Genomic DNA, 23460 nt, shown 5'->3' with positions numbered 1-23460 from the left:
TTTAACATAGTTGACAGATTTTGAAAGACTTATCTCCCTTTTCCTTATTACACACTAAATTATAAAATTTGTCTACTAACAAAACTATGTACCATTTCAAAATAATTCAAAATACAAATTTATGAAAACACCCATCCTTTTTAATTAAGATACTAGATTTTATTTGCTATAATAAAAAAAAGAAAATAATCAGTACACTTAACTAGCTACTATAAAAGAAAATATAGATTTATCATATTGATCGTACATTAAAAAAAAAAATAGTTCCTGCATTTTTTTACCCATCTTGGACCCTTTCTTTCCGTTATCCTAACTATCCCCAACACACTCCATTAAAAAATATGATTATTAAAATGTTGGTAACAGTGGCAAACTTTATTTAACCAATAGCAGGACTGAATAAAAAATTTAAAGGACACTGTTCGAAATTTGTCTATAAAGAAATGTATTCCTTGTAAAATTTGACATCTGTGAATGTTTAAATGGAAGTTAGGTTAGCCACTTTTAACAAAATATAAAAAACTTTAGGTACTTGGTGTTAGTTTCATATGTATAAGTATTTTTAAATAAGATTCAGAACATTTAAAAAATTCATAATTAATTAAAATTCATGACAAACAATTGGTAATTCTTAGTTATTTTGGAAATATAATTCCTTACACATCGATAACACCAAGGTACCATATCATCAATTCTCGTACACCTAAACTAAACATTAAGCCTAATAGGAAATAATAACATGACAATAATGAGCACGTAAACGCCCATATTATCAAAATATAATAATTTTTGATACACAAAAATTACGCATACGTTTACATGATACGTTTTATAGCCAAAAATATTAAGAAAAAAAACATAATTATGATAAAATAATTTTAAAAATACAGTAGGCGCTCGGTAATCCAACACCTATATTTTTTCACGTATGCCGGATTGTCGGAAATGCCGGATTATTGGATTGGAATAAATAATCTGTCAAGGTCGGGCACCGAACTGCCGAGCGAACGGCTCTCCGCTCTGTAATACGGCAGTTTAATGTGAAACCTGCCGGATTATAGAGCAGGAGAGCTGAGTTGCAAAATGCCGGACTATTGGACGTGCCGGAGTGGTGACGCCGGATTACCGAGCGCCTAGTTTATATCTTTTTCATGAAAGAAATGCTGGCGTTATTCGCGAATATTCCATCCATTTTTGGACAGCAAATATATTTCACTGGTATAATACAATTAATATTATGTTGGTAATAAGTATAACATAGGTACTCAGCGAGGAATGCTATGTTATCAATGGAATATTATCTTAAAATTGAAATATCGCACGCAAATCGATATTTCTAAATATCATCATATAGGTATATGTAGGTATTCTGAAAACAAAACAATGAAATCAGAGAGAAACTAGATATTACTAGCGGTGATTTTAATTAACCAGAAATACCCGAAAAAAGCGTTAAACATATTTGGCATAATACCATCTTATGGGTAACACAGACACGCTATTCGATTCTCTCGGATAGTATGTCTGTATATTCAGTTGTCGATACAGGGTATTATAATAAAGGTTTGTTAATTTAGCAGTATTGAATCCAAATCTAGTTGGTTTTAGTATTTCATTACATCGCAGTGAGTGTAAAATCATAGTAAGTGAAAATTTTACAGAAATTTAATTTGAAGTTACATCCAAAAAATATAGAAATTAATAAACAAATATCGCATAATGTAACTAAATATTGTATTCATATTTTAGAAACTCCATTTATTTTGACTAAATGAAAAACTCTAAGCCAGCTCGCACATCGAAACTCACCTCGTCTGCTGCACAGCCATAAATCAAACCTTCTAGGAACGTCACTCCGATGTTACATATGAAGACCGCGCACATCTACCTAGCGAGTTGAGCGTAATCTCTCGAAACGTATATATATTAGGATTTGGCGACCAGCGAGCCGGTATAGGACTGACCAATAATTCGTAGGTGTGCGTATGAGTTCTGGCACCTTTGACTCGCAGCCCGAGACGCAGCAATTTGTTGATAGCAGCACTAATGTTTTTTTCCAAACTAAAAAGTTGCGGAGCTCAATTTGGCAACCTGTGTTTTCGGAATAACGATGACGTCACATTGATGTATTCGGCACGTTGCAGACGAGACGAGTTTTGATGTGAGAGCTGGCTAATATTTCCAAAATATGTCATTTGCACTTACTATGAAAAATACCATTTTCAATTGAATCGTTTAGTCATCGAAATATAAACCGTATTGAAACAACCAATAATTGAGAAAAATTTATGCTGGTAATTGAAAATAAACAAATGAGGAGCCAATGATTCTAAAGATCATAGTGCATAGGTAACCAAGTTTACTAAATCAACTTTAAAGTTAAATTTGCGATTGTAAATTCTACATAACAGTTTTCAACATTCTGTAAATGTGTAAACTGCCCCAACTAATTTTTAACTTATATGTCACTTATACTCCTTTAATCCTCAGCACCTCAAAGGTTGAATTTCAATATACCACCTCTCATAATAATAATATAATTATACATCCAATGTATACATAGTGTTTTATTTTTTCTATCAGTACAACGCAATAGTTTATTTTTTACATTTGCCTTTAAATTAAATTCGATTGGTGTTATGTATTTTATGATTTCAACGGAAACTAATGAAAAAAGTCATATTAAAACCAAAAAGAACCCATGTCAAACAGCCCAACGATGCATATCAATTGAGATGTTCCTATAATTCTTTTTGCTTGACCATCTCTCAATGTTGAGTGGTGGCCAATTCAGTTTGGTTCACAGGTGTTGTTATGTGTTGAATTTTTTTCTCGACGGCAACACAAAGGATTTTAAATCTCATTGACATTCTTGGAGAGCCACCAGGGACCTTCTAAATAATTCTTGCTGAGCTCGGGCGTGCTTGATTTCTAGTTCCGCCATTTCGATAAGACTGAAATAAAAAATATAAAAACAATAATACTATGAGATGTTGCTTTGACTTCACGGTAATAAATACACAGATGAAAATATTAATAAAAAATGTGGTGAAATTCACCACAAAATCACTATCAACAGTTTTAAGGTGTATGAAAAATTAAGATCCTGGCAAGTTTGCTCTCTCTTCTAATTGGTCTTAGGTTTAGTATTTCATCTTATTTACAGCGTTAACATCTTGAGTCACACAAAGTTTTACTGGAGGCATGAAGCCTCGTCATACGATCTCATTTGGCGAAGGGAACCTATCCTTGTCTCTTAAAAAACCTATAATATATTGTCTTTTTAGTTTTGTTCCTGAAATCATCGAGCCCACTCTCTATCATGGCCCAGACATTGTGTTAATTTACCAACTATTAATAAATAAATGTGTCAATAAGATAATTTTGATGTCACATGAATAACGGGTCGCCATCAAAATTGTTTATTTCTGTGTAATATGTAACTTTCAATGCCTAATTAATAAGTTAAAATCAACATGTATTTTAAAAATAATCAATGTGTAACAACTGTCTCTCTCATGTGCCCATCCTCCTGACAACGAAATACCCGCCATCGGCCCTTCAAGGAAGTGCCAGTGTATACCATTAGCAATGGAATAAAAATATTTGTCACTGGTGGTGTAGTATTGATTCACTTTTGATCCTGTTGAATACAATTAACGAGGGTCATTTAGTAAAAAAAAAAAAGATTTTTTTTCTCACGCCATCTCCTTTCGTAGGTCGGCCATCATCAGAGTGATCTTCGCTTTATTGTCTGCTAACTGAAGCAGTTCAAATTAATCACGGGGCCACTTATCCCATGAATTGCGGCTTCTTCCTTGGCTACATTTACCATGGATCTTTCCTTGGTTAATAAATTGGGGAATGCTATAGATTTGTCTTGTCATAATATGGCCATGGTAAATGATATAAATGTTTAATAATAAATGATGCATACCTCTTCTTGAAAGCGTGTACTCTTCTCGTGCGGAAGTCTATCAATTCTTCTCTGCCTCGCGCTGACATGGCTTCAAATTTCGCGCACGCTGTCGACTGCGCTTGTTCCGCCTGTCAAACAACATTTGTACACTTTAAAAAAACAGTCTCTAATTCGTTATCATAATAATATGCCAACATTTTAAAAGACAATTTGAAACCGGTTTTATTAAAGTGACTTGATACGTACCTCCTGCACTTCCAAAGGCTAGCGGTTGAAAAAATAAAATTGACAAGTTAATAGTGACAAGTCTAATATTTGCAAGATTGCAAGACAGACCACTGAGAGCCTATGTAAAAAGATTCAAACTAAAAAACGATGACTGTTTTCCATGTGATGGCAACACCTCTCAAACAGTATGACATGTCATCAACGACTGCCCAAAATTATAATAAGAGTGATGAACTCTCGGAGGTTTGTGCAGACAACACAATTAAAAAATTGACACCAAAAACGTCACGAAATATTAAACTAGATAATAAGAAATACATAGATGGAGAAACAACTTACTACAGACTCCCATCTAAAGCGCGTAATGTAAATCTTACAATTAACCAAACAGTATAACTTTATAAAAAATTTCAAAATCACAAAAATGCAAATAAGTACATAATTAAATTATCTCTAATATCTGTAATTACAGAAAAACCTTATAAGAAGGTTTGATGGTTGTAATAGATTAATTTAAAAAAAAAATCTGACATTAATCATTTACTTAGCAGTAATAAAATTTATAAAATGTGTTCATCGCTCACATATAAAATTTATTCTACGACACGTGTTTGACTCATATAATGAGCTTTATTAAGTATTAGTACTGAAATTTAATGATTTGAGTTTTACGAAAACAAAATAAATATTAATAAAACGGGTGACACTAGTTGAACTTAAAGCTTTAAAGCTTTGTTCATTACATAGTGTACAACAGCGGTGGCGGACCTAATGAACCGAATGGCAAGCAGTGGAAATCTGGTGGCACGCCAACAAATGGTAGAATAGTAGAGTTAAAAAAAAGAAAAAAAGAAAAGAAAACTCTAAACTTTGATTCGAATGGAATTTTAAGAAAGATTTCTTGACACACTACGCGTTTCACAATTTTCTATTCCTCGGCACATAAGCATACAAAGGTTCGCCACTCCCGCTGTATAACATATTATTTATTCCAAAAAAGGCAAAAGAGCTTACAGCATGGACATCTTTATTCTTGACTCGTGCTTTTTCTAAACTTCTGTTGGCACCTTCGTAAGATTGAAGGCATCTGAAAGAGAGCATGGATTATTATCTCGAAATGTTGAATTTACTTCATGAATATCGCATTCATATCCCTCATCTGGCAAATTCAATGGACCCAGACCTAATAATTTGAACAAGTGGCTAGTGTAAAAACCTCTTCATGAGGCGGCTAGGATCCACACTGCACTATAGAACCAATGCCAGTGCAAGGTCCGCAAGTCTGTTAAGGCTATACTTCAGCTGAGGCATGGTCTAAAAAGATCGTCACTAGGCGATGCGCACATTGTGCAAACGATGCGAGCCGAACGAAATATAATTTGTCATAAAAATTCAATTTGCATCCATTTAATGTTGTTTATTGTTATATTAGTAATAATAATAGTATATTCATTGACATGTTTCTTTTTCAAGTACTTGCGTAACGTTTTTTAGTTATCTTTAGACGATTTAAGAATATATTCCTCCTTACTAGATCCTTCTTTACCTAGTTTGGCTGGTTAACCTCAATAGCTATGAATGATATTGCAGTTGTATACCAACCTTAATCTCCTAACAAGGAGGCACTTGGCCGCATGTGAATCTCTCTGATAATATCGGAATGTGTCAGCCAGTTTCAGATCTTGGTCAGTAGCAACCCGTCCTTCAATTTTCTATAAAATACATAAAAATGTTAAATGGATTTCTTGGGGTCTGATCACGTAGTTCAATCGACTAGCTCACTTGACTCTACTAGGACTTACTGAATACAACATATCCATTTTTGGAAGAAAGCAAGGTTAATGTACTGAACTAGGCGAGCTAGATACTAGACTGAGCTGAACTCAATTATAAATGAAAATCAAGCAGTGCTTTATATAGCTAAATGGGCGATCCCTTCTCTGCCCGTGCACTGTGTAATAATATGTAAGGTTTATTACCCTGCATTTTTCGAATGTTTCAGAGACTTTGGTGAGAAATCTTTCCATGGGAGGTTGTTCGAGTGTTGCCAGGTGGAGAATGCAGCTCGACAGTTTAATGTATGAGTCTGCTACCTCTGTAACAAAATAACCCAATATTACAACTGATTCATTTAGACATAGACAATTATTTTTTGGCATTAAATGTGTGAATGGTTGTTATCGTACCTTTGTGTTTACTAGTCATTTTGTCGGCTCTCTGGGTGGCTTCTTTCAAATGATTGTTGTACTCGGAAAGGAATGTCATCTCTTGCTCGAAAAAGTCATTCACATCTCTAACCGTTGCACTCAGGTAGTATTCGTCTGTTGTATTGCCAAATGACTTCACCTGTAAGATAAACTCATATTTAACACCATAACTCATGCTGAATTTTCTCTTAGCACATTTGGTGGCCCACTTGATAGAGAAGCCATCTCTGAAGCAGGTTCGAATCAGTGACTAGGCAAAAAAATGTATAGCATATATACTTAATATCGGTTCAATCCAGTGCAGGAATCAAATGGGTTAAAAGCCATCAAATAATATATTATACAAAAAACACTAAAAGCATTTTTTAGATTTTGGAAAAAATGCAAATTTAATGTTGCTGTAATTATTTACTGTCTTTGACTGTGATGGGCTACCGTCAAAAACAACATGGCTTCCGGCACTTTCAGCAAAGTCTAAGTCTAGTCTAGTATCTCTAGTCATTGTAACTGACACAGTACACTATCACCCCTCTTTTTACTCTGACCAATGTTTGGTGTCAGCTAAACAGACCCCTTTTAAACAGTATTTGCATTCATACACCTAATAATACACTTTAATACATCATCTCTGGAGAAAGACATCTGCAACAAGCCCGAAATGTCGAGGAAAGAAGGATGAAGAACAACCCAAAAACAACCGTGAAAATCTTTGTATTTACTCTTATTTTTATGCTGTTTTTTGTTTAAATATTATTAACTGTTATTTATTTTTAACGTAATACCTTTGAATCGACGAATAAAAAAAGAGAGGAAGGAACATACTGATTCATTGCAGTATAAAAACGGGCAACCAAAATCGCCATCTTGGAAAGCGACGATTTTGCGTAAACAAATATCACGTGGTATGTATGTGTGCTTATAAACTTCGTATGTGTTTGTAATTTTGTGTATTTTATGTTGTGTATCACGCAATGTCGGCCATATTCGCCGGCCTTTCTGATTGCCGTGATTTGTACATATGCTGATTCCTTCTTTTTTATTCATAGCTTTGAATGTTCAATATGGGTATGTAAAATAAATAAATCTGACATTAAATTATACAAAATTGTTTAATTAATCTAGTATGACGATGATCTTCTGATATGGCAAGGATAGATTTAGATTAGAAAAATGTATAGATATTACTTACAAATCCTCCTAGTATATCAAGCCTTCTTTTAGGCTTAGCACAGAGGTCCTGATCATACTCCAGGAAGACACGGAGGTGCGAGTCGTTCCGGAAGACAGGATGGGCAGCTAAGCGAGTCAGGAATACTTCGTGCATAGCAACTGTCTTTTTGAACGTGGCTAAATATTCACTGGAAATAATTTGAAATAGAATTAGTCGTTATTGTGGGACGTGCAGGAGTGTACTTTCAAGAGTCATTTTACGCTACTTACTCTTCGAGTTCTTCTTTCATTTTGTGGAATTCTCCGCTGGTGAGAGCGCCTTCGCTTTCTCCCAGTCGCTGGAGTTTCTCTCTGCTGGCATCAAAGTCCGGACGGGGAGGGGCAGGAGGAATCTAAACAATCATAACCCATGCGTCAATTATAAATATACCATAAATATTATATACATTTACTACTAAACCTGATTTTTTTGTAATGATATTAAAAGTGAAAGACCGGACTCTTTAAATATGTTTCCAGAGTTATTTTGCCATTTAGCTGTAAGATAAAACATAATTTCGATAGATTCACTGTCAGAGAAAACATCCAAGGATCGATGCAGAGGAGGGTGGTTGCATAATTGATCGTCCACAACTTAAATGGGTACAACTAATAATTACTTTTCTACCAAAACATGTTCCGAGTGCAACAAGTGCTCCTCAGGACACCCCGTGCACCGCACTGCTGTAAACTTACAGGAATGAGCTAGATGGATGATGTGAAGCGTGTCCAGAAAATTATATCTAAGCAGTTTGCGGTATCACAGTTCATCATGAGCTGTTCTTTCAGAATCAAGCTACCTGTATATGAATTTAATCTGAAAGCTATACGGCCATCTCTTTCCAATACAACAGCTCAAGATGAACTGTGCTACGGCGAACTCCATACGTACAAATTACATATAACCAATGTGAAAGACCTAAAACAGATTGGATCAGCACACGGACAATAAACGAGTGATAGTACTCACAATGAAGCCAGCATACTGTTCATTCTCTTCGAACCTATCATGGAGCCAGATGAACTCTTCGTGTTGGCGCACCACAAAAAAGTCAGTCTTTTGGAATTCGGGCAGGGACGTGCGAGTGTGGACTGTGAATTTTACTTTGTCCTTTTCGCTCAGGGCATCCGATATGTCCACCTAGAAGCATTCATAAAATATTAGCTAGTTAATTGAAATGTTGTTTACTTCATAAAACTCACAATATAATGGTTCAGAAACAAGATTATTACTTAATTCAAGTTATTGAGGTTGACAACTCCTATTTATGTTAATCTATTTACGAATACATACTGCTAAGTCCACAGTTCAATATATGTGTAAACAATGTTTTCGTGTTTAAGGTGTAAACAGTAGTTGGTTTTAACGTAAGTTTTTTTTTATCATAATACTATTCTATTTTCTAATAAGAATACTATTCCCATTTTTATTAGCCGATAAACGCTTTATTGTAGTACAAATTCGGATATACAGTACACTCTCAGTAATCCGCCGCTCGATTATCCGACAACTACTATAATCCGCCGTTATTTTTACTAGTTGAAAGCACAAAATCAAGCTCTATAATTCGCCTGAACAAGTGATTTACTGTTCAATATTTAGTTAATAAACTTTGTTTATAAATATGTATAATTTAGTAAATACTTGATTTTGATTATAAATAAAACCGTAATTTGCTAGTACAAATTTCTCAAAAAAACTATTTTTACGAAATACCTGATTTAATTTTTACCATATTTTGTATGTATGCACTATATAATCTGCCGCTTTCACTAATTGGACACTTTTCTGGTTTTTGGGGTGGCAGATTACTGAGAGTACTGTATCGTTATTTATTTGTATCATTTTGAATAATCAGATTCCATGAGTCATTAAGATTACAAACATTGTCTTTGTAAGCTTTTGGGAGGTTTCCGTGTTTTGAAAGTTATAAATTATATAAAGGCTTGCAATTGACCAAATAAACTAATTCATGTGATGAAAATTTTATTTTAATGCCAGGCTTCCAACATAAATGTGAAACACCACTCACCAGTAAGCTGTTGTCAGCGAGAGAGACAGTCTCGCTAATTTTGCCCGGTTTTTGTGGAACTGTTTTGCTTTCAGTTGGCAGCATTGAACTTGGACTGATTTCTGATTGATTTTCGCCAATCTCATCCTGAAAGAACAAAAGCAGAAATGATTTAAACATTGTTCAATTGTCATCAATTATTGTGGGTTCAGGTTAATAAGATTATTCACAGCAATGGGAGTCCATTATAAAATAACTATACGGGTAACTCCGTTAATCGCAGGGCGTTTTAGACCTACCAATCTAAAGCACGAAAGCGTCATACATAAAATAAAATTAATGTTTTGCAATAAACTGAAAAAATTACATTAATTTGGTTTTATGTTTCAAAATCGTTGCATTGCAACGCATCGGTATACTCTTCTTTCAATCATCCTCGTTTCCTTATATGTGAGCTAGTGAGAAAATTGATGTGTGTGTGATTTCACTTATTATGATTAGTTTAAAGTGGCACAAAAGCGACAAGAACCGTGTTTTATTTAGACATAAATTTTATCTCAGTACTATACGACCCAAAGAGGTTAGACGGTCTCTAATATACAACCATATATTTCCGATACAACATTTCACAGTAAAGTGTGATACGACGAACTGCATAAGTACAAATTTCCGGACACGGTTTGAGAGAACTCATCAAATGACATTTCAACGATAAAAATACATTTAATGATAAGATGAAAGCCTACAATAAACCTGGGTTTATAACAGTTTTCTTAAATTTCAAGTTTGTCTATGAATTTAACACACATTCATTTTTCTTTTATATTATTTAAAATATGTATTGATTAACTAAAGGTATATTATATTAAATTGCATGATGTCCATATAGAATTACACTGTACTTCGCATTAATGATTAAGCGAACACAATTATGATTATTGTTAACCCGTGAAAATGATTTTATAATTAGATATGATTTTGATGCACAAGTGCAAGTAAGACCTTATATTCATCCAACATTATTTCACATAAAGAATGACTATACAAAAACTGAAAATTAGATAGAAATGGCATTTAATTTGACTAAATCAATTATGTTGAATTTATCCAATTAGTAACTGTGATTGATATGTGGTGAATGGGAGGTAATGTGATTATTCCATACATATCATTATTTTAAATGCCAGGGTTGCCAGAATTCAGATATAGGGAATAAATAAATTGAATGGACACACAATAAAATAAGTAAACTGGGCATAGATGATCTATGAGATTATATTTATAGGTAACATTTTCTCTCTCATTCGATATGTGAAAAATATAAATCATGAATGCCTGTGTACACATTATCACTAAAGGTTCAAATACCTCATTATGATCACGTTATGTGCTGTCACAGTAAGCTGCAGCTACGGGAATGTGTAATGTCGTTTTTCTTGGTATTTAAAATGTTACCAGACTGATGCTCCTTTTGAACATTTAAAGGAACATTGTCTGTTAGCAAAATATGCCGAAATTGCCATAACAATGAGGTCACTTCACGCATATCGTGCTTCATTATGAACCGCACTAGTCAGTGAACGTTTTTTTCTATTATCTGGAGGCCTATACATTTTCGACTCCGGTCGTTCATTGTTTTTAGTGGTTTTCTCTGTGGATTTTTTATTAAATTATTATCTATGTCTGCTGTTTACGTCTATTATCTACAGTCGCGTGGTTGGCTTCTGTTCAAAATATTATCTATGGATGCAATATGGCAAGTTGTTTTAATGTACGAACACGTAGAAACTGTTAAAATTAATTAAAATTAGCATGAATAATAATTCAAAATGCTAATGCATTAGATTTGGCATTCTCTATCATTGAATTTATAGAGATAGTGATCATACAAAATATTCTGTGGAATGACGAAACCATAGACTAAATTTGTCACCGTGACAGCACATAATGTCATAATGTGATCATAACGTATTTGAACTTTCAGGTTTGATAGCTTGGACGGGAAACAAGAGTGGTAAGGGCTCAGAGCTAAACAATACAACAAGCGCGATATGATTACTATCGGCGATAGCGACCATAGACAAGAAACACATTTTCCTCATTACTTGTTATGTGGTATAGGTAAATCATTCTACAGTGGCACCATAGGCGATTTGCGCGTGTATTGAATTGCTTGTGACAATGCCTGTTTCAATGCTAGCAAACAATACCACTACAACTGCAAGCCGAATTTGCCGTACCCATGGTGCCACTGTAAAACGATTTACCTATACCATTATAATAGTGCATTAAGGTACCATTTCGTCCGAGGAGTAGACATTATCTTAACAGACTATCTTACAGGGAATTGTTGTTAGACATTCGTCTACCCATTGAGCCCTTGAATACAAATAGCAGTATTCTGCTGTTGTTTCACAAAATAAAGTGAAATCATGTATAATGATATCAACTATAATATATATATGGCTAATTCGCGTGAAAACGTGATAGAAATTATGTTTTTTAAGCATACCTATGCGGTATTATATTATTGTGTTTATTTTACGTCGACAAGTCTATAAATCAACAAGAGGCAATAATAGTAATAACACCTACATCCTCATATGCTGATGTATTAATCGGCATTCATATGTGTACCGTAACGGGGAGTAATCCGGTATTTACAGAAAGTTTGACACCCCTATGGCCTTTGTGTTGATATTAAACTGATAACAACACAAAGAAACGCCCACGAACCGAGTGATAAAACAAAATAATTGTGTTACTTTGAAAGTTCTAAATATGTTACCGCGAGTATCACTGCAATTGGGGTAGAATGAAATGATCCCACTTACCATTTTGACGGCTTGAGTTGTCTATCTACTGGAAACGTATAAATTACGTTTGTATTTTTTGAATATTTGTGCAATTATCTGTAAAATATGTGTGACATATAAAAGTGGTTGACAGATAAAACGATTTGCAAGTAATGGAACTGAGGTGGCTGCCAGTGCTACCACTAAACAAAATTTTATTTAAATCTTTATAAAAAATCTTATAAATGACAGTAAAATATTTCAATGTTTTATAGACTGTTTTATTTAGATCATTAAAAAATACTTACCTCAAGTTCAGGTTTTTATACAATATTAATATTGAGGTCAACTTTCATTTCGTTTCTTCATAATTTATTGTCTTACAAAATACCTACTAAAAGAATTTGCAAGTAATTTTCAATTAGTATGTAGGTATAATGTAGGTTTAAAGCTTTTATTAATTTTAATCATCCTTCCTAGGAATAAAAATCTCGTTTCGTTTTGCACCAATATAGATAGGTAGGTATATTATTTTATAAAATGGACATGACTATTGATATTATCCATTGACAATATTCATATTATCTATGATGTGCTGAAGAACTGTCAAAGTGTCAACGTCAAAACTGTGTTGTAACTATTTTTGATCGTTATAAACCCACAATAAAGAAGCGACTTTGGTGACACGTAAGGTAAATTCATTTTTCTTATATACCTAAATATAAATAAATTTAATTTTACCATATTTCGCACTAATTACCAAATGATAACTAAGTACGTGGTATTAATTATTTTTATTCTTATTTTGGTGGTTATGTTATTTATCTAACCCATGTTGTACAATATTCCTTATCAAATCACCCTAAATAATATAATAAGTAATTATTTTTCATATTTATAACTACTTACTTACTGTCTTTTAATTTTCTTAAATAATACTAAGTACTTATGGGATATTTTTGGTAGATATTGAAAGTGGAACTTGTACATACTAATATACTTGAAATTCAATATAGTACCTACTTGTTTTGTTTTTAAAATAAAACATGTAATGCAAGCACTCATATTAAATTTATCTTATCAGTATGACAGCATTAAGAATACAATTAAATTGTTTGCTCGTAGCTAGCTATGTGGCAAACACTTATCACTTTCGTTTAATAATAATTTTAATCTCTTACAGTTTGCTATAAAGTAAAGAGTAATTATTATATCATATTTACCACATCATTAGGTCACACCAAATAACCACGCACACAATATACCAGTAAAAGATCTAAAATGAAAAATTTGGAGTATGGCAAAAGACAGTCATTCTAATGACATACATATTTTCTACAATGTCTTTACAGATTATTCAGACTTGGTTCCTAAAGGTACCTCAGATTCTTCATTTTTGACTTTGTAGAAAATATATATGTCATTATGATGCCTTGTATTTTCTCATACTCCAAATTCTTCATTTTTGACCTTTACTGGCACGCGTGCTCTTAATTGAATTAAAATTTTTGTATGGTTTTTTTTGACCATGTCATAGACATCCTTAGAGTGGAGGCTTGTATTAACAGATTTTTGTTTTGATGAGATATCAATGTTATCCACTTGCTCCACCTATCAGGTCCATTCTCTATTGAAAAACAATATGTGTATTTGCCAGACCCAGGATTTGAACCTGGGACCCACACATTAGCACTAGCCGCTCGGCCTTCGTGGGTGTCATTACGTGGGTGTGTGATTACCCCACTATATTATTATTCTTCAGATGAAGTCTCCTAGTAAAGGTAATGGCAATCATCAGACATCAATAAAATTAATATATCAGGAATTTTATTCGGGGTGCCTTCCATTGCCTTTCACTTCTTACAAGCCCTCTTGTGAATATCTGGTACTAAAGTCTAAATCAATCCAATTGTCATTTATGATATGCATTCATCCAATACTAATAGCTTCAATGGCCAGCCATCTGATCGCTGTCCTCGTACAATGCTACTTAACTTCGTTGTTATTGAATATACATAATTTGAAAACACCTCAGGCATATACACACTAGGAAAATCATTTTGTAGAAAAAAAATACAACACCCGACGGGACTTGAACCCGGTATGGTTTTTCAATTTAGCTACGGGCATCTTATTAAATTACGACGATTTAAACTAGTAATTGTTACATGAAATGCTTATCAAATTGCGTTATAATGAAATTCCTATCGATTTTTTTCTAGTGTGTTATGCATGAGATGATTTCAAATTATGTATATTCAATATATAAAATGTTATATTCTCAAATCTTGTGTCTTATTCATTGAATAAAAAGAAATATTTTATTAACATTTGTTGTTATTGCTTGTCTGCTAAGATATGATATGACATAATAAAAGGATTGAAGTACCTAATCAATAGTATTTGGGAATAATTAATCATTGATGTATTCTCCATTTTTTAATAGATGACAAGTAACAAGGAAAGAATAATTTTAGTGACAGGAGGTTCTGGATTGGTGGGAAAAGCTATTCAAACGGTAGTAGAAGATGAAAGAAAAAATGGAGCAACAGATGTCAAACATGAAACATGGATTTTCGTTGGATCAAAGGACGCTGATTTATGGTATAACTAACTTTCCATTAAATGATTAATTGATAAACATTCAAGAGAAAGATATAATTATATTACACCATTTTCTGTTGGACCTTCTGTTTTCTTTCATTATAATTTTTGAACTTTGAACTTTTAACTTTGAAGATACTACTGTAGAACCATGAGAAAGGGAACGCTTGTATTCAGCACTCGACTAGAACAAGCTGGAATCAGGAAGATTAAATTTTATTCATTGAGAACTCTACATTCATGTTTGTGCTTATAGAGCAGTCTTTTGTATCTCCTGTAAAATTTAAATTTTAACGACTACGAGGATATGTATTACCACATCAACCCATAATGTTTAACAATACATCATATTTTTCAGCGATAAACAAGCCACGAAAGCATTGTTTGAACTACACAAACCGACACATGTCATCCATCTTGCCGCTATGGTTGGAGGTCTATTCCACAACATGGCGCACAATCTAGACTTTTTAGTAAGCATAACATCTTTCTTAACTCAATCATTACAACAACTCAAAGGCACCTTTGAAAGTTTCCGTTCTGCAATCTCCGCTGTAAGCTTTCTCCATTTCTCTTATCTTCTTAGTGAATTCTCGCTCCTTAGTTAGCGCATAATCCCTGTTGCCCACCAGTCTTCTTGCATCTTTCTATGTCATGCCGGCATACTGTACCTTCACCATATACATCAAATGCTATCAGTAGATAATCAAATCTTCATCATGTTTTTGTAACGTTGATAAATTTTGAAACTGGCTGAATTGCCCTCATCATACATATCGCCTATTTATAACAGTGGCGAAGAGTGGCGGTAGGCTGTTAAGATCCAACATAAATAGTGCACACTAAACTTTTCATTGAACTAAGACGACAATGTGTAGAGCAGTGGTGCTCAACCTCGAGAAAATTAAGAATTAAAAAATTTTAAGCGAGCCACACGTATGATGATGACCTTTTTTTTTAAATCAGCAAAAAAGAAAATAGAATAATATTACACTATTACTGTTTTTTGTCCATTGCAAGTATAATATGTGCAATCTTAAATGAAGCAATTATTGTAGCTCTTGATTTAGTTACGTACTTAGAAAATATAGATTGTTGGGCAACTAATGTGACTTTCAATTCTTTCACTTTAGATTTTCTTAAACTGCTGTTAAAAGGATATTCAGTACCATATTTTTTTATGAACCGTTGTAAAATGTTCTACGTTGCACTTTTTTCCAATAGCAACTGTTGAACCACAAATCAAACAAATACATTAATTTGTTCTTAAAATAAATAAAAAATATTTCTCTTCCCAATATTCTTGAAAATTGTAAGTGTATGTCCGTTTCTTCTTTTCCTCTGGCTCATATTCAGACATAATTATTAGGGTAACTATATGGTAAATATAATTGTCAAACTTAATTGTCAAAATTGACACTTGACATAGACTAATATACTATTACTCTCGCCTTTTCGCCAGTGGTGATTGCCGACGAGGTGTTGCCACAGTGAGTAGCAATCTTGCCGATTGCTACTCACTTTACCGATTCACGATTGCCGTGACATACACTGCGCGTTTAATATATAATCTGAATACGCTACGGGTTGGACACCGCTGGTGTAGAAAGTCTGCGAATCGTATTCTTAGTTCAATGAAAAAAAATGAGTATAATTGACAATGTTTAGTGTGCACTATTTATGATGAATCTTGATGTCTTAAATTTCATTGAATGAACGTCTACCTCCACCCCTCGCCACTGATTTATTGTATCACATTATCATAATGTTAGCAAGCTATAATAATATGCTCATATTCTTGCTGATATGCTCACGTTGTTACTTATTTGTTAAGACCTGTCGAGCATATCAGTATAGCTTTCATTTTTATGTAACTGTATGTTACACAAAACATGAAACATGTACGACGAGTTTTTGAAATTTCTCTTCTGCTTTTTGCTTCCACCTCCCTATTATTTATTATTAAACGCCCCCCCAATTGCTTTCCGAGGCTGCTACTGCCCCCCTGGATCGCTCCAGTGATATTGCCAACTTTGGGAAACACCACGATACAAAAATACATCCATAGAATAATGTGTCCATACGAAGTTGATTGTGTATTCTTGATTTCAGAGGAAAAACTTGGCAATCAATGATAACATACTGCAAACGAGTTTTGAATCAGGAGTAACTAAAGTTGTATCTTGCCTCTCAACTTGCATATTCCCTGATAAAACTACCTATCCAATCAATGAAACAATGGTGAGGTATTTTTTTTTTCTCTATATATTATGAAACGTTGATAATAATATTGTTAATTGATAGCTAAAATACCTTTGGTAACATTTACTATTCTTCAGTCATTTCTGATACATACATTTTATTTATAGGTTCACAATGGTCCTCCTCACCCGTCAAACTTTGGTTACAGTTACGCTAAAAGAATGATCGACATTGCAAATAGGTAAAATAGCCATTATTCCTTTGTTTTATAAATACATATAGAAAAACAATATACATATCACAAAATGTTTTCTTCAAATTACGAGTCAATTACAAACTCCATTAGAAAGTTTTACCAAATTTATTTGAAAAACGTATTTTTTATTAAATATTAAACTAAGACGTATAATGAGCGTGTTGATAAAAGAAACAACAAAACCAAAGTGGAAGAATCACGAATATCTCATGAAACTATCACTATTTTATGTGGTCACTAAATGCCTATCTATTCATTTGATGACAAAATGAGGAGCTTCCTAATGACAAAAATATTTGTCTTACAAATTTTGTGGAGAGTTCAGGTTTAGCGCCGTAACATACCCATATTTTTTTAAATTTTAGCATAGTTAGGACACGTATGTATATCAACGTAATCTCAAAGGATTAAAAATTACACGAAGACACCACATTCCGTTCATTAGTAAAATTAAATTTCGAATAATAAAGGCTTGTGTGAGGCCATTGAAATATATAAAATTATAATTATGTACTACATTCCTACTTTCAACGACAATAAGAGAAATTACATTGAACAATGTAGCGCTATTGTAAAGTAGTCTTAAGTTGGTCTTCAACTCTAATCTGTTTCCAGGGCGTATCATGAACAACATGGCTGCATGTTTACATCTGTGATTCCCTGCAATGTTTTTGGTCCAAACGATAACTACAATCTGGAATCTAGTCATGTCATCCCGGGACTTATTAGAAAAATGAGTGATGCTATTGACAAAGGTAATTTGGAATTTAATATGTCTACTATATTATTTTCAAGGTGATTAAATATTCATGATTTAAAACACCCTCGGTTTTGAAATCACACCTATAGCATATTATGATTACTTTTAATATGAATGTATATTTCTCAGGTTGTTCAAATATATGTATCTTCAGTGAATAATGTTACATTCTTCAGTCTTGAACTAGAGATTCAAAAAATAGTGAAAAAACAATATATTATTATGCTGAGATGACACATCCGTCATTTTGTCTAATAGTATGAAATCAAGTACAGTAAGACTGAAATTAATAGGTTTAGTCAAAGTTTACTGCAATCGGTACAAAATAAATACAAATCCTCGAAATGTCAAAAACTGCTTTTTTTACTTTCAATGAAAACATTTTTCTAAATTTCTGACATTTCTTTATGTTTTTCTGTATTTTGTGTCCTCCTGTAGTCATCCAGTCTCCGTTACCCTGTTCCGTTTCATTGGTAACTGGACAAATAATGTGTCACACCGATTGGACAGTATGTACTCGGTGGGGAAATCATTTTGTGGTTTCAATGAGTACCATAACAAGTTGCACATGTTCAGCGCAATGACACTGTCTGCGAACATACCATACAAATGTATGTCAAGTAGATTCTGTTGTTTTTTAAAGGTCCAATATAATTTACCTCATACAGAAGAAGTAACTTTAATTTGCAATCTGTATTAAAGAGTAAGATCTGACTATAGTATATAATCAACCCACGGTGGTCGCGCGGCTTAAGCGTTGGACTATCACTCCGTGGGTCTCAGGTTCGAATACTGGGTCTGGCAAGTACACATATTGTTTTTCAATTTGTGTGTGAGTCAGGATATGGACCTAATAGGTTGAGCAAGTGGCTGACATCCATTTCTCGTAAAAACCAAATCTGTTAATACAAACCTCTACTCTGTGGGGGCCCATATGATCCTATTAGGATCGGAAATGGTTGGAATAGTATATAATTATAACTGTCTGTCATAGATGATAACAGACATTGTAGTATTCTAAAACAGGTTTGCTGAACTTGTAATCATATAATGCGGCACGTGGCCATCCAAATACTTTCTCGCTCAGATTTCACAAATAGCACCACCCAGGCGACCGCCGATACAGAGCACAGCAACGTTATCGTGCAGAAGACGGAAAAAGGGTCACTATATAAAGGACTGCTCGACCTTCAGCTATTATTGAGTTTGGTTCAGTCTAGTATCTAGTTCGCCTAGTTCAGGACATTAGCCTTGCTTGACCTTTGAAAATGGATGCACTGTATTCTATTCAGTTACCTTATCAGAGGCAAGTGAGGTGATTGATTGAACTAGGTACATGATCAGACTTGCCATACAAATTATACTATATCCATTGTAAACTTTAATGTACTTACCATACAAACTTTGATTATAACCCACGACTTTTCAATATAAATAAGGGATGGACAAATAAATCAACCTCACACTATATAATGTTTGAGGCTTTCACGGTTGTTTTTTATCGTAGTATATTCTTGGGTTTTCACCGTGTCTCCTTTTTCCTTCTTTACTCGACGTTTCGGGCTCGTTGCAGAGGCCATTATCAAGAGATATGTAGAAGGAAGAAGGAGACACGGTGAAAACCCAAGAATATACTACGACAACCTCACACTCCTTATTTTACCGTTGCATGATAAAGGATTTTTTTATATTTTTTGTTACATATTATTTCATTGCTTTTCTTTGCAGGTGATAAGAGATTTACTGTATTGGGAACGGGAAAACCGTTAAGGCAATTTATTTACTCACTCGATTTAGCTAAACTGTTCCTCTGGGTGATGAGAGATTACAATAGTGTTGACCCAATAATTTTGTCAGGTCAGTTAATAAATTTTGCTTTTTACTTACTGTTAACAGGACAAATACCCCCTGGACAAAAAAAACCCCCCGTGTAAAAATAAAAATTACTTTGACACAATATACAATGCATATAAAAAATTATTTAAAAATATTGATCTGAATAGATTTCAATATTTAAAATAAATTGATTTTTCTATTTGTTTATGTGTTTTAGTATAATTTTAAATAATAATATTAAAATACATTTTCTGTTAGAGATTTCAATATTTTAATTTATGAATGTTCTGTTCTTCTAAAATATTTTGTTGTGTCAAGTAAACTTTATTTAAAGAGTTTTATTTTGATGGGGGGGGGGGGGTTGTCCAGGCGGTAATAGTACTGGAACCCATTACCTGTCTAAATATATGTCGACCAATGCAGTAGAGTTTGTAATATATATTCTATTAACCATTGAGTGGGACCGTGTAGTGTTATGGATAAATAATTCATTGCATATATTATCATAACCTAAAATTTTGCCACAACACTGTCGTAGTTGTTAGAGTGGCCATTTTAGTATAAATATGAAACTGTGGATCACGGATAAGAACCCAATAGGTTAAGAAAATGGTTAACAACTATTGTAAAAAATCTGTTAACCTCATAATATGCTCTGCTTAGAATCGAACATGGCAATTTACTTTTTATTTAATCACTTGAAATATTCATACTTATGAATAATAGTGTGCTTGTAAAGGTCTTTTTAAACGTCAGTTCTGGAGGGCGATTCACGAATGAAGCAGTATGACCGGTTGCGCAACGTAAGCGCAAGCCTACTTCAACGAAGTATATTAAAAGTCAACCGGTAGTGTCGAGTACAGTATGCAATTGAAGTATACACGCTTTGGCGGTAGAGGCGCTAGCAACTATCCCTTTGACTTTGACATATTATTAAACGTCAGACATTCGTACGTAGTGAACAGGCTGTTATTCTATTTTTTTCTATCTTTTACATAACTATTACCGCTGAAAGTATTATTTTGTGTTTAAATTCTCACGTAAATATTTATTGTGATTTTGTAATACAGAAACACACATGTTTGTTTGCAAAATACAACGGAAATTCCGTGTTGTAATATTGTTATATTGGAGACGTAACTAGCTTGTTTAAAGATTAATTGGCTACGTACTTCAACAATGAATGGTTTAATCATGCAACGTTAACGGTAAGTACTGATTATTAAATATGAAGTCATTACCAAAATGGATAAAAATGTTATTTAATTTCCATGAAATTCACAAGCGTTCCGTCATGGCATGTTTACTTTCTATCTTACTCTAACGCATGGACATGAGGTATAAGCATGCTGAATGCTTTCTCACTCGCACGTATCCATTTCGTTCGAAGCTCTATACACACAATATCTCCTGTAAAACTAAAAATTTTACGTGCTTTAGTTAAAGCGGTTCAGTGACGTGTTTTTCACTGCCCTGAATTGCCCTCCTGTTGCCCGTTTAGTCGAGGTTTCCATTTTGATTCGTTCAGTTTTTAAACGATCAGTTGTCCTTTCAGTCGAGGTTTCAGTTGCCAGTTCAGTTCTGAATCGGCGTTGTATATTTACGTAGTTTTTTATCCACTAAAAATGAATATTATTTTTATAATTCCTTCCTAAACATATTGGTTGGTGTAATACAGTACATATATTTGAAGAAATAATAAGATTTCAATCAAAATTATAAAAGTAGTATTAAAAACATGGCAACATACTAATTTACAAGTTAAGTTAACTGGAAACTCTAAAACCGGATATGAAAACTTATAAAAAATTCATCCTGTCTCCTTTCCGTTTTGGTTTCAGTCGGCCGCTTCCATTTTGCATTTACATGTCAGTTTAACAGACAGCTCGACGGAAACGGAGACTGAGTGGATAGCAAAACTGATCGTTTAAAAGCACCTTTAATATTTGTTAACATATTTTGTAGTTTTTTAGATAGTGACGATTTTGTGAATTCCATTGTTAACTAAAGATTAATTTTTATATTTGCTACTCAAACATAATGTGGTGAATACTAAGTAAATAGACAGATTTTATGAATTATCATGAATTAATTACGCTAAATCTCTTAAAAAGATGAAATCATTTCTTTTTTGTTTTAACAGTTGATGAGAGTGATGAAGTATCCATGGCGCAGGCAGCAGAGGTCATCAAGAAATCTTTCAAGTTTGAAGGAGACCTTGTCTATGATTCATCCAAGCCGGATGGTCAACTGAAGAAAACCGCATCAAATCAGAAGCTGCGGACTGCATTGCCCGATTTTCAATTTACACAATTTAACCAGGCAATTGAAGAGAGTGTCCGATGGTATTTGGATAATAAAAAGAACGCTCGAAACTAATTTAATAATGAAATAGATTTATGAAAATGAACCATCCATATTTTATTAGGATTATAAATAATTATCAAATTCCATGGACTATTCATATATTTTTTTAATATTCACAGGGTGCCCATTACGACAAAGGTGAATACAAATATTTGTATTGAATAATACTTCAAGTGGAACATTGGTAAAAATAGATTATTGTTGTTTAATTTATTAAAACGCAATTTTTTTTTTTTGTTGTACTTATTCCACTTTTAATCAATAAATTAGGACCGGTTTCGTCCGCCTCAGAGGGACATTTTCAATGTTGAAAGTTGAAAATGTCCCTCTGAGGCAGACGAAACCGATCCTAATTTATTGAAAAAAAGTGGAATAAGTACAACAAAAAAAAATGCGTTTTATTAAATTAAACAACAATACAATGCAGTTCCACCATGAATTGACAGTTAACAAAATAAAAGAAAAAAATAGATTATGTTCCAATGCATAATATGAAGGAAACACTATTGAGCATTCAAAAAAATCCTCAAATCTTAGAAATGGTTTTTACCAGAGCTGTTAAAACTTCCATTTTTTTTTTAAAGATTCCGTTCCATTGAAAACATCAAATGGAGTTTGGTTACATGAAATCAAAAATCGGAACCCAAATCCAGGCCTCAGTTCTCATTCTTAAAAAAAACCAATATACTAACCCACTTATACCTAACTATCTAGTTAACAGGTGTAAGAGCGCATTCCTAGCGAGAAACAACGTGCCCTTGACCTCACGACAACTATCTGTGTTTTTGTTGTTTTCACAAATGTCTCTATATTATCTTATATTAAAACAAACAAAAAAATATAAATGATATACGAATATATGGATTTAATCGTGAAAACAAACCTCCTGACATTAACCCCCAATATCATTATACATTACATATACGGAAGATCAGAAAATATAGTAAATATACAGGTTTATTCTCGCTGTGAATCACAAACTGGTACGAGACAGGTTGACATACTTTTTTAGCACATTTGCGAATCCAAATCAGGTTGGCAGTCATGCGAGAATTACCAGTTTGG

The 23460-nt window shown here is 33.4% G+C and overlaps 2 protein-coding genes across 4 annotated transcripts; one reads left to right on the top strand and one right to left on the bottom strand.

Annotated features, from left to right (window-relative positions):
- Window positions 1-2056: 2056 nt before the first annotated feature.
- Snx6 (sorting nexin 6) lies at window positions 2057-12551 on the bottom strand. The gene is made up of 11 exons (XM_085956276.1): window positions 12410-12551; window positions 9597-9722; window positions 8534-8704; window positions 7795-7916; window positions 7544-7712; window positions 6334-6493; window positions 6127-6242; window positions 5750-5859; window positions 5162-5234; window positions 3938-4047; window positions 2057-2954 (listed from the first exon to the last, which is right to left on the bottom strand). The coding sequence occupies exons 1-11, from the start codon at window positions 12410-12412 to the stop codon at window positions 2861-2863; spliced, it is 1254 nt and encodes a 417-aa protein (XP_085812402.1). The 5' UTR covers window positions 12413-12551; the 3' UTR covers window positions 2057-2860.
- Window positions 12552-12959: 408 nt separating this feature from the next.
- Window positions 12960-23251, top strand: Gmer (GDP-L-fucose synthase-like protein). Of its 3 annotated transcripts, none has more exons than XM_085956283.1 (9): window positions 12960-13062; window positions 14817-14974; window positions 15333-15447; window positions 17087-17215; window positions 17344-17417; window positions 18048-18187; window positions 19921-20049; window positions 22172-22533; window positions 22733-23251. In XM_085956283.1, the coding sequence occupies exons 2-8, from the start codon at window positions 14817-14819 to the stop codon at window positions 22405-22407; spliced, it is 981 nt and encodes a 326-aa protein (XP_085812409.1). In that variant the 5' UTR covers window positions 12960-13062; the 3' UTR covers window positions 22408-22533; window positions 22733-23251. The 3 variants fall into 3 exon arrangements, with proteins under 3 accessions (XP_085812409.1, XP_085812407.1, XP_085812408.1); XM_085956281.1 differs by having other exon boundaries at window positions 22172-22549; window positions 22764-23251; XM_085956282.1 differs by having other exon boundaries at window positions 22172-22568; window positions 22764-23251.
- Window positions 23252-23460: the final 209 nt, after the last annotated feature.

This window comes from Rhyacophila brunnea, unplaced genomic scaffold (assembly GCF_057557595.1).
Source record: "Rhyacophila brunnea isolate RB1 unplaced genomic scaffold, BYU_Rbru_1.0 scaffold_6, whole genome shotgun sequence".
NCBI lineage: Eukaryota > Metazoa > Arthropoda > Insecta > Trichoptera > Rhyacophilidae > Rhyacophila > Rhyacophila brunnea.
This window is presented reverse-complemented; position numbering and strand designations above follow the sequence as displayed.